Source organism: Megachile rotundata, chromosome 16 (assembly GCF_050947335.1).
Source record: "Megachile rotundata isolate GNS110a chromosome 16, iyMegRotu1, whole genome shotgun sequence".
NCBI lineage: Eukaryota > Metazoa > Arthropoda > Insecta > Hymenoptera > Megachilidae > Megachile > Megachile rotundata.
Window position 1 is genome coordinate 1195923 of NC_134998.1, and position 12092 is coordinate 1208014.

General features: G+C 36.3%; 1 protein-coding gene across 1 annotated transcript; it reads right to left on the reverse strand.

Annotated features, from left to right (window-relative positions):
- Positions 1 to 476: 476 nt before the first annotated feature.
- On the reverse strand, positions 477 to 845 carry LOC143266090 (uncharacterized). The gene has a single exon (XM_076541702.1). It carries the CDS (start codon positions 843 to 845, stop codon positions 477 to 479), a length of 369 nt encoding a protein of 122 aa, XP_076397817.1.
- Between the last annotated feature and the right edge of the window lie 11247 nt (positions 846 to 12092).

Here is a 12092-nt window from a genome sequence, read left to right on the forward strand (position 1 = left end):
ATTTCTACCAACTTATACATTCGGTAGCTTAGATAGATTATACTACCAACACTCCCTCTATCTATATAGGCTACAATCGCGTACACATATCCGAATTTACATACGTTCATACACACATTCATCACACGCGTAAACACTCATCTTATATTTAACATAGATAAACAATTCTCATGTTTACTTTTCGGTAACGATTTAGTCAAAATATCGGCAATCATATACTGTGTACTTATATAATCAATTTTCACAATACCTTTTTCCACCAATTCTCGCGTGTAATGATAACTTATATCTATGTGTTTCCTTCTTTTATGAAACATCGCATTTTTAGTTAACTCAATAGCAGTTTGATTATCACAAAATATTTTCACTGGAGTTTCTACATAGTCCTTACAGTCCATGTGAGTCATTAAACGTATCATAAACATCACTTCTCTGCACATTTCGGACACCGCAACATATTCTGCTTCCATAGTAGATTATGACACAGAAGTTTGTTTCTTTGATTTCCAGCTCACAGGTCCTCCAGCTAATATTAATAAATTTCCGGTACATGACCTACGATCATCAATATCACCGGCCCAATCGGAGTCAGAGTACGCTACTAGTTTTTCATCCGTTTTCTTAAATTCTATCTTATAATTAGAAGTAGCACTTAAATACCTAAGAACGCGTTTTGCACAATCCCAGTGAGCTTTACCAGGATTTGAAGTAAATCGACTCAATGTAGCTGCAGCATATGCTATGTCTGGCCTCGTCGCATTTGCCAAATAAATAAGTCCACCAATCAATTCGCAATATGGTCTTTTCTCCATTTCTTGTTTTTCCTTTTCTGTTGAGGATTCCATATCTTTTCATATTTTTATATTGGCTTCTATAGGCGTTGAAACAGTTTTCGCGTTCTGCATATTAAATCTATTTATTAATTCTTTAGTATAATTTTCTTGTGAAAGGCTCATGCTTCCCGTTTCTCCGTTTCTTTCTATTTTAATACCTAAAATATCGCTAATTGGTCCAAGATCAGTCATTTCAAATTCTAATTTTAATTTATGCTTAATTTCGTTTAATTTATCCTTATTCTTTGACGCTAAGATAATATTATCAACGTAATTGATCATAATAACTTTATTGTTATTAGCTCCGAATATATAAACGCATGGATCCGCTTCTGTTCGTTTGGCACCTTGGCTCGTCACATATTTATCTAATTTTTTGTACCATTCTCTTCCCGATTGTTTCAGTCCGTACAAAGGCTTTAATAACTTGCAAATTTTATGTACCTCACCGTATTTTATAAATGCTTGGGGTTGCTCCATGTAGATTTCATCTGCTAAGTCGCCTTGGACATAAACAAATACTACATCCATTTGATGTACGTACATATTTTCGTTCACAGCTACTGCTAAAAGAGTGCGTATTATTTCGTATCTCGCTACGGGAGCAAAGACTTCCTCGTAGTCGATTCCTTTACGCTGCGTATGCCCGCGCGCAACTAATCGCGCCTTGTATTTATTGATGGAGCCGTCTCTATTATATTTTGTTTTAAATACCCAACGGTTGCTGAGGACCCTTTTGTCTGTTGGCCTTTCGACTAAGATCCATGTCTTATTTTTCATCAAAGTTTGTTCCAACCGTTGGAACACGGTACGTGAGAATTTTGCTTGGAGAGTTTATGATAGGTCCGCGACAAAGGCTATTTTTGAGAAAGACTTTTTCCTTATTTCCTGCAATACTCATTTACCTTTTTTCGTACAATAGCGTTAAATTTTTAGTTTCGTTTCGTCCTCGATAGCCAATTCCTGTCATAAATTCGGTAATTCTGAAGGGTCATTTCGACGGTACATTCGTTACGGTACTTTACGGCCATCGGGCCTGAGACCCAGAGGAAAAACCCCGGCGTTGCCGGACTTGCAGATTTCTCACGTACGCTCTGGTACCGTCCCACCCTCCTAAAGAAACGCGCTAAGGGCGTAACGGAAGGGTGGGAGAAAGTCAAGGGACACGTTGATTGGAAAATCAAAAATCGAATGATGACCAATCAGCGTGTTTCCAAAACTTTCGCCAGGGCTCCTTAGCTCGCACGATCGAGAGCTAAGGACAGAACGCATCGCACGACAGAACATACCTAACATTCGCACAGAACATCTCGCACATTCGAAAAGAACATCATTTTCAATAAGTCAACGTTACGGACTTAACCATTTTCCGGAGTCAATCGTTCGGACTCACTTTGAATCACTGCTCAAAAGTTAATTCCGCAGAGCAGCGCGTCGCGAAGGATTGTAGCCAAACGAGTCACGAGATTTACGACCTCGTGGCACGGAGTTAAAAAATCCGTGCGATCAGTTCGCGACGCGAGTAACCTCGTATGAGCGGTTACAAAGTTTTATATTCCACGTTCATGGCCTCTAGTCACAACTCCGAATCTTCTCGACTCATTGCTTCCTCTACGTTGATTGGATCTTCTTCTGTTTCGCTTGATATTTGTGCAGATTGATATATTTTGGTTGGTCTCCCTCTTTTACCTGTTCTGATTATTTTGGGTCTGCCGCGCCCACGTTTTGCGTTTGTACCTTCCGGTTGAGGTAGGTTATCTTCTTCCAATTGAAGAGTATCGTCTTCTTCCGCGCTTATTTCTTCATAATGTTCTTCGGCCTCTTCTATATTTAATGGCACAATTGATTCGTGTCTTATTGTCTTTTCATTTGACTCTACTTTTTCAATAAATTTTACGTCACGCGCGCGAATTACTGTTCTCGTATTCTTTTTCCATAAACGATACGCTTTCGATATATTATCATAACCGACCAACACGTATTCGTCTCCTTTTGCTTCGAATTTGCTGCGTTTGCCCCTCTTGTTTAATACGTACGCTTTGCTTCCTATGATTCTTAAAAATCCAATATAGGGTTTTCTATTCGACCAAATTTCAAATGGAGTTTTATTATTCAATGCTTTCGTAGCAAAAACACGGATCAATCAGAACTCGGAGGATTACGTGCGCTGAGAAGCCGGAGCGACAGCTTCGAGTTTAGCGGCTGAACGTGAACGTGATCAAGCATCTTTGTTTCGGAGCAGTCAAAACTTCTAATAAGATGTGTTTACACCAAAACTCAGTTAAATAATAAACAGAATAATTAAAAGTAATGTTCATTTATTCATTCTCCATGAATACAGGATAAGCAAATTTGAATCAGACTCACCTATTGTTTAAAAATAATTCTATTACAGTAAAATTGTGTTCTCGTGGCTTCATCTGTCCTAATCTTTCGTAAAAAAAACACCCTGCACAATATCTAATGTCACAACTTACTTATTGTTAGTCAGAGAACTCATTTCACTTCACTGTCACTTCTAATTGGTATTTTTAACTGTAATATTCTGCTATTACTGTTCACTAATTTCCTAATGAAATAACCACAGATAAAGAACGCGAATGAAAACGCGTAAACGATTATTCGTAAATAGTTTTAGTTACTTTCTATTTTCTCTTTGATGTTGAACATCCGACGCCCTTCCTAGACAGCTGAACGCAACGCGATGAACTTCTTCGGCGGAATATTTAGACCACAGTCCCTTACAACAAGGACGTTTCACACTCAACTGAAAGTGAGAGTATGCGTTTCTTTAATGACATAATTGTTCTTATTCTTCGAGCGGTTTTTCTAACATTAAATAGATTTTTTGCGCCTAAGGACATTATATGTATACTAGGGGGCGGTGCCCCCTGGCCGCTTCGCGGCCCAACCCCCCGAGGTGCTTCGCGCCTATTTCGTGCGAATACGTTTCTAAAATGACATGGTGAGTGGACCTTGGACTGTGGAGTAGAGGGGGTAGCGATTCGCGTGACAGCGTTACGCGTTACGCGTTACGTTACGATTTTATATTATAGAGTATGATATTATATATGAAGAATGACTGATAAAAAAATATGTGCTACATATTTCTTTGAATACTGCATCATAATTGAAGCATATCTAAATCGACAATTTGGCTAACAACTTGTAAGCCATAAATTGCTTCATAAATTATTTATTTCAACCAAGCACCAACCACTATGTATCATGAATATTTAAATCAATAAGTTCAGAAGCAATACAAGTCCGAAAATGAACTATTTTTAAATAATTATGAAACTTAATATAAAATAAGTAAAATTATTGTTGTTAAATATTTTTGCGTGTCAGATAAGAAAACTGTAAAGTAAATATACAAATAAGCAAATATATCAGTGTGATAAGCTAACAAGAAAAATTGAAGATTTTATTGAATTAATAAAGTAGGTTCCAAATGACATGAAACATTTCATAACAATTAGATATGAAACATCTCATAACAAAAGTTCATACTTGAAAAATTGTTATTGAGCAAGAAATAGATAAATAGTTTTTTTAAATACATTACCCATTTTTTTATTAAACATACGTTATTTTCCATTAGTCATTAAATAATTTAAATATTAATTACACTTAAAAGAAGTGATCGATCTTTGTTTTTTTAGAGTACAGTGTGTATTTTTAACCTTTCACAGTTACACTTTATCAGAAAAACATACCGGGCACACTGGAACGTTTAAGATCCCAGCTATTAAAAATGTTTCTTACAAGCAAGCTATTCATTATTATAACTTGAAAAAATTATAAATAATTTTTCAAAATTGTTTCAACATATTTTACAACTAATTTCAGTAAATTTCAACGTTGAACATAGCGGCTGGCTTCGTGATTTTTAAGCGATCATTGTAAGTGCAAAAAGCCAGCACGGTTTATGACGTATACCAGGGGTCGGCAACCTTTTTTAGCCGCGGGTCAAAATCAACCAAAATGCGAGTATTAAAGAGACGTTAGGGTCAGAGATATTTTCGTATTAAAACAGCATTTTAGTAAATAATAAGATATATTTTATTAAGAAAATAATTACAAACATAGTTGAATAAACTTTATTTATAAACTTTCTCTACGATATCAATGGCTCCCCTGATGTTGAACTTGTGACGTCAATTTAGTCAAGTCTGGTTTATAGTTAATCGTTTTAAGTCGAACACAAGCATCTGAATTTTCAATAGTTAAAGGGTAACACCACTCTAGAGCCCGAAAAAGAGGCATAACTTTGACAGTTTTTTTTGGAAGAACGATGAACGGAAAAGAATTTCTTTTCAGAGGGTTTATTTAACACATATTGAACTACGACAAAATAATTTTTGATTGTCATTTTCGTACAAAATGGAGGCGACAGAGCCGATCAACGGAAACAGCTTTTGTAAAAACACTCCTACGGGAGGACGGATTTCTCGTTATGTATGAGTCGTGGGATAAAAAATCAAAACAATTTAGAATCTGTATACCATTGGCTGTAGAAGTACGTAGGGGTTTTTTGATTAATCAATTTTTGTGGAAGTTATGCGTATTTTAAGGAATGAATCGACTTTTTGCATGAAAAATGAGCACTAAATTGTTTGTAAAAAAAAAAGTTTGCATTCAATCAAAAAACGGCTACGTACTTCCAAGGACAATATTGATGTGCAGCTACTGTAAAAATTTCAATTCAATCCATGCAGTAGTCACCGAGAAATCCGTCCTCCCAGTATGAAGAAACTGGTTTCGAGAAAAACGCGTTTGAAGTTTTATGAACATTTCGATCCTTAAATTCTCTGTTCACCGCTAATCTGCAATGCCTGTACTATACATTTGTCTATCCAGATCAGTGTTTGTCATCTCCTCTAGCTTTCTGGATACTTCTGTTTGTTTTGTAGGTAACAAGTAAACTTATTATTTTAAATGATAACAATAATACGAAAACGATGACTTGCAACATACCGCGCGAGTATTTATTGCACGCTCTGAGGCGCTGCGGCAAAATTGATAATTGAACCATTTAAAACTTGTTTTCCACTATAAATCAAACGGCATTCTGTTCTTAAGACCTTACAGTATTGTTTTAGCGGAGAAAAAAAAAATCGACTTTCTGAAAATCCTAGAGTGGTGTTACCCCTAACCTGCTCCTGTTTTTGCTTGAAATAAATTTCATTTGTGAAAATAATTGCTCACATTTATAAGTGGACTCGAATGTGGACAAAATGGCAAAGCCAATTTTTTTTAATGATGAATACCTCGTAGGAAGTGATGCCCAACATGTTGATATCATGAGAAAATGATTATCTTCTGTATTTTCCAAATCGTTCCGCAATTTCTTGAATTTATCCGTCCATAATGTTTGTTTCATGTTTATGTTTTACAATTTATTTTTATATACTTTATTTTCGGAACTAAAGTGGGTCACTTGAAATTACCAAATGGGTCACTCGGTGACCCACGGGTCATAGGTTGCCGACCCCTGACGTATACGGTCGGAACCGTTATTTTTGAGGATACCGTTAGATTTTCTCTGCGCATGTTTTGTAGTTTTTCGTCAATAGTCTCAATAGCTACGTACGGCATCATAAACCGGAGATTTCTGAAGGGACTACGGTTCCGGGCCTGGCGGTTCCTGACCGTGCAGGGGAGCAGTAAGTGGTCACCGGTAAATCCCGCTGTATTGCCAAATATATCGTTTGGAAGACACCCCCACCAAGGGATGTACGATGTGTTGGGAAACGCATCAAGGGTGCAGAAAATCAGTTACTAACAGACCATTGAGATCAGTACCTCATCTTCTAAGAATAAACTATCGCTCCGGTATAAAAAGACTTAAATATTTATTCACCCACCAACTCCTAAATTCAATATAAATAAAATTCAGAAACGTAAACAAATTGAAAAAATGACGGTTTTCGCAGAAAAATTATGAAACTGTAGCGAGATCATTTTTTTATTAGAAATAAGACTTAGAATAAGAGAATGCGGTACACAGAAAGTGACCGGCACACAGCAAGTCTCGGCGTACTTACAGGTAGCAAGTGTCATAAAACATCTACCGATCGCACTTCGACACGTTGATTGAGCGGCCAAAGCGAAATAAACAGTATAAAAGAGCTCCAAAACACAAAAAAAGCCAGAACCTTCCTATCCTGCACCCTGATAACACCACTCTTGGAAAATACCAGAGTTGGAAAACTGTCGCACTCCGATCCGAAAGACTTGAATTTTACCAGTCAAACTTAACTTCTGCTCGGAAACCCAACAGAGTTGATCTCCTCCAACCTAAACCCTTGGAACAGTTTTTTTCTTGCAATAGAACAGCCAACAATTTCTCATCTTTGCGCTGTAACGATCTCACATTGTATTCATATCTGTATCTTTTATTTGTATAAACCTTATATTAAGCGTTACAAAACTTTTTTTCAATATTAAAGTAGGAACCTAACATTTTTGCCAAACACTCTTAAAATATAACAGTTCTGAGATTTCAAAAAAAGTATTTTTTCAGATTCTCAAGACATAAAGAGGCTAACATTGAAGCTAAACTGGCTTGAGCTGTTCCATACTCCAGTGTAACCGTTGAAAATTAAACTTCAATGATAACATAACATTTGTTTTAAAAAATTTTTTCAATATCATCCGTCATTTACGATTTACAAACAATTACATATACGTGCTTAATTCGAATAAAACGGTTGATTTTTCCCTTAAGATAAAAAATGGGTACCAACGAATTATGATTATATTATTAAATACGTCTAATGAACTATTATGCAAGGTCATAAAAATCGGCGTGTATCAGTCACCAGAGTTTTATTGTTGGTGTGTCTAGTTACAAAGTCGATTATTTAATCTGCAACACCTGTTTTTAAGCACTGGGTCATGGAGGTACCCTCACGATGGTAGATCAGATAGACGGAGGTCGTAAATCTTCATTCCACGAGTATCTCAATGCGTCTTCACTACTCGTTAGAATGGTGGAGATCATGTGACAAATTAAATATTGTGTAAAACTGATTGTCCTTGAGTTGGATGACGCGAATATGGCATGAAGTTGACTGACTTTGACATTTGATAGGAAAAAAAGCTATGAGCAATTGGTTGTGATGGGGCCTTCACTTTGACCGATTAGTTCGACGAAGGTTGTAAGACTTCGCCCTACTAATCCAATGTTATGCTCGAGTTGTGAGTGTGATAAAAGGTTAGATTGTGATCGTATGATGGTTCTGGGACCTCTACAGTGGACGATCAGGCCAACGAAGGTTGCAAAGTTTCCTCCCACACATACAAGCTGTATCCTCGTGCCTTGATGACGATGGTTATTGAGTGATAATGAATATCATGCAAATCTCTTAGACAATGATTCTTTCATGTTGAATGACATGTGTTTTGGTTTATTAGCAAGGCTGCTGACAATAGTTTAGAAAGTCGACTTGTGGAGACGTTCTCGAAAAGTCATAAAATATCTATTTAATATTTCATGAGTGACGAGCAGACGCGATTTGGATTTTGACTGAATGCCCATAAACATTGAGTTGATATTATTCCGAGTTATGTGAATGGTGCAACTCGGAACAACAACCTATCAAAATGTACGCTAGCTTCGTATTCTCGTTACATTTTTTTAGTTGCTCGCCGCATTCAGGTTTCTTCTTTCCTTTACAATTTGCTGTACAATCCCTTACCCGCCCAATGTCCTCTGTTTATCTGCTTTCTTGCTTATCTTTCTCTATCCCCTCTGCCGTGGCTGGCCTTGTCTAACGAGAGTTTGGCAAGAACTTTGACCTGGTCGTTGTGTATCAGGCATTACACACGTACTCACGTCCTCGTGGAAGATTCACGGACAATCGACCTCACTCGACCAGACAATCGTAAATTGTCAGGGTGTTCGCTACTTAAGTAATGAGCAAAACTTGGCTTAGCAGTGCCACAGTACTTCGTTCGTGCACTTACGCAAATTATGGGGAGAATGTATAAAAAGTGGGATTAGAGAAGATGGAGCTGAACAACGCGGAGAAACTAAAGGTTTTTCGGTATGCTTATTCGAAACGGATGGATTAACTTCTACAATAATACAGTGAGTCACTCGCGAACACGAGTACGTATTTTCTTTATGTTGTTAGGAACTAATGGAAATACGTTGCTGGGGATTTTTGTAATGTGAGTAATTATCAAATTGATAGGTAAAAACAAATTTAAAAAAAAATGAATGAAAAACGGGAGACGGAAATTTGGGCATTTTGGCAAATGTGGTAATTTCATATGACAATCTGCAAAATTAAGAACGTAAAAATTTAGGAATTTAAAAATGTGAAAGTTTGAAAACTTGCAAACCTGAAACTTTGAGAATTTTGAAAATTTGAGAATTTGGGAATATAAAAGTTTTGAGGGATTTCAGAAATTGAACCATTGTTAAATATGTACGATTTGAAATATGAGAATTTTCGAAGCATAAGAATTTAAAAATACATATGATTTGGAAAGTTTTTAACTTAGAAATGTGGAAATTCGAAAATTTAGAAATTCAGAAATCTAGAAACTTTAAAAACTTTGTCAATTTGGAAAATTAACAAATTGAGAATGTATAACATTTAAAAATTGAAAAATAGGAAATATAGTTTAAGAATTTTGTAATATCAAAATTTCTATATGAAAAAAGTGAAAATTCAAGCGTAGAAAGTTTACAAAATTAAGGATTTGAAAATTTATGAATTTGGAAATTGCATATTTGAAAATCTAAAAATTTTATGCATTTAAAAATTTAAACAAAAATGTAGTAACATTGACAGCTGGAGGTTTGAAAATATCTTCATTTGTAAAAATATGTGTTATATTTTGAAGTGGGAAGTCGCAACAGGTCGTAGTACTAGTATTAGGCTTTATTATAATGATAATATAACTTATAATAGAAGATACACAAAAACTATTCTCAACATTTTGATACAGATACGAACACGCGAATCGCACGAGGTAAGACGCGCTATATCGACGCTACGCTATAGCAAAAACGCCAGCGCCACCAGTGGTGGGCATCAGGGAAACGCAAACCCTTTCAATCCCCCACTTTTGCGATTCCCAATTTTTCAATACAATTTTTGTGGGCTATGCTTTTTAAACCTTTCGTCATAACATCCGCTATATTTTCGTTCGAGGTAACATAATGTAATTGAATTGACTTCTTTTCGAGTTCCTCTCTTACTATATGATACGCGATATCTATATGTTTTGTACGCAGATTTTCTACACGATTTTGTGAGAAGTCTATCGCTGATTTATTATCGCAATATATCTTACTAACTCCTAATAGAAATTCGTATAATCCTAATTCACTCAAAAACATCTTTAACCATATTGCTTCTTTTACTGCGGACGCTAGCGCGACATATTCCGCTTCCATAGTTGACGTTGATATACATTTTTGCTTAGATGATATCCATTGTATAACGCTAGATCCTATTGTTACAATCATACCTGTAAAGGAGTGACGATCGTCTAAGTCGCCAGCCCAGTCTGCGTCACAAAATATTTTAATTTCTGGTTTCTCTTTTCTATTGTAACAAATAACATGATCTATAGTTCTATTTAAATAACGCAAGACGTGTTTCGCTTGAGTCCAGTGCACTTCGTTTGGACATGTGTTAAACTGTGACAATTTTGTCGCGGCGAATAAAATATCCGGTCTACTACGCAGTGCCAAAAACATTAATAAACCGATTAGTTCTCGATAAACTGTCTTACCCTTTTCATTTAATTGTCTTTCTGACATGTTCTTTGAAAGTTTTAAACCGGGTTCTAAAGGTGTCGCAGCACCTCTGCACTCTTGCATATTATATTTACTTAATAACAACTGTATATACGATCTTTGGCTTAGTCTAATTGAATTATTATTTCTTTCTATCTTAACACCTAACGCGTAATTAATTTCTCCGAGGTCTTTGGTTTCATATCTACTACTAATTATCTTAACAAAATTATTTATAGACGTCGGGTCTTTCGCGAACAAGAAAATATCATCTACATATATTATTGCTATGGTCCAGTATCCTTTTATATAAACGCAATTTGATGACCGTAATCTATCAAACCCTTGTTCGACAAAGAAATTATCTAACTCAGCATTCCAGTTTCTACCTGATTGTTTGAGTCCGTAAATAGGTCTGTTCAGCTTGACTATCTTTTCTTCTTCCCTTTTCTTTGACGGAGCTAATCTCATAAATATCTCTTCTTCGAGTTTTCCATAAAGATAAGCGCATTTTATGTCCAATTGCCTGGTGTACCAATTGAATGAACTGGAAATACTTAATAACAATCTTATTATTGAAAAACTAGCTACTGGGGCATAGGTATCATGATAATCAACCCCTTTTTGTTGGGTAAATCCCTGCGCGACTAATCTAGCTTTAAATTTATATACTTTACCTTCGCAATTTTTCTTTAATTTATATACCCATTTACTACCTACGATCTTTTGCTCTGATGGCACGTCGTTTACTGTTGTCCATGTTTTACGCTGTTCATGACTGTCCATTTCGTCCTTCATCGCTTTTTCCCACTGCTCTGCCTGGGGTGAGGACAAGGCTTCATGCAAAGTATTTGGTTCCACAATTTCCATGAGGTTTAATTCTATGCTTTGACTATTTCCGTCTTCTGAATTAGTCTCGGAGTCTTCTTGAATACTACGATTTCCCTCTTCTCCTGGATTAATCGTAGAATCTGCATAAGGGCTAGGTTTCCCTTTTCGACCATATGGGTTTCTAATAATTTTCTTCGGTCTCCCAGGTTTCTTTGCTGATCGAGTGTTATCTACCCCCACTATCTCGTCAGTCGGGTGATCTCTGCACGGGGTTCTAATCTGGGTTGTTTCTTCTATATCAACATTTTTTGTTTCTAGCTCAGTTTCTTCGTCTTCTGACCAAATCTCATTATATTGATGAATGTTGTATTCGTTGTTCGTGTTTTCGCGATGCAGCCACTCATATCCCATTTTACTTTCTATAAAACGTACGTGCTTTGTTACGATTACGTCTCGTCTTTTTGGACACCACAAACGATAACCCTTCGTTTGTGTTGCATATCCAACGAGCACACATGGTGTTGCTCTGTCGTCTAATTTTCTTTGCCCTTGTTTTGGTAGATGAGCATAGGCTAGCGATCCGTATGCTTTTAGATGTCTCACACTTGGAGGTTTTCCTAACCAAATGGTAAGTGGGACTTTATCGTTGTTGGAGGAATGAGCTA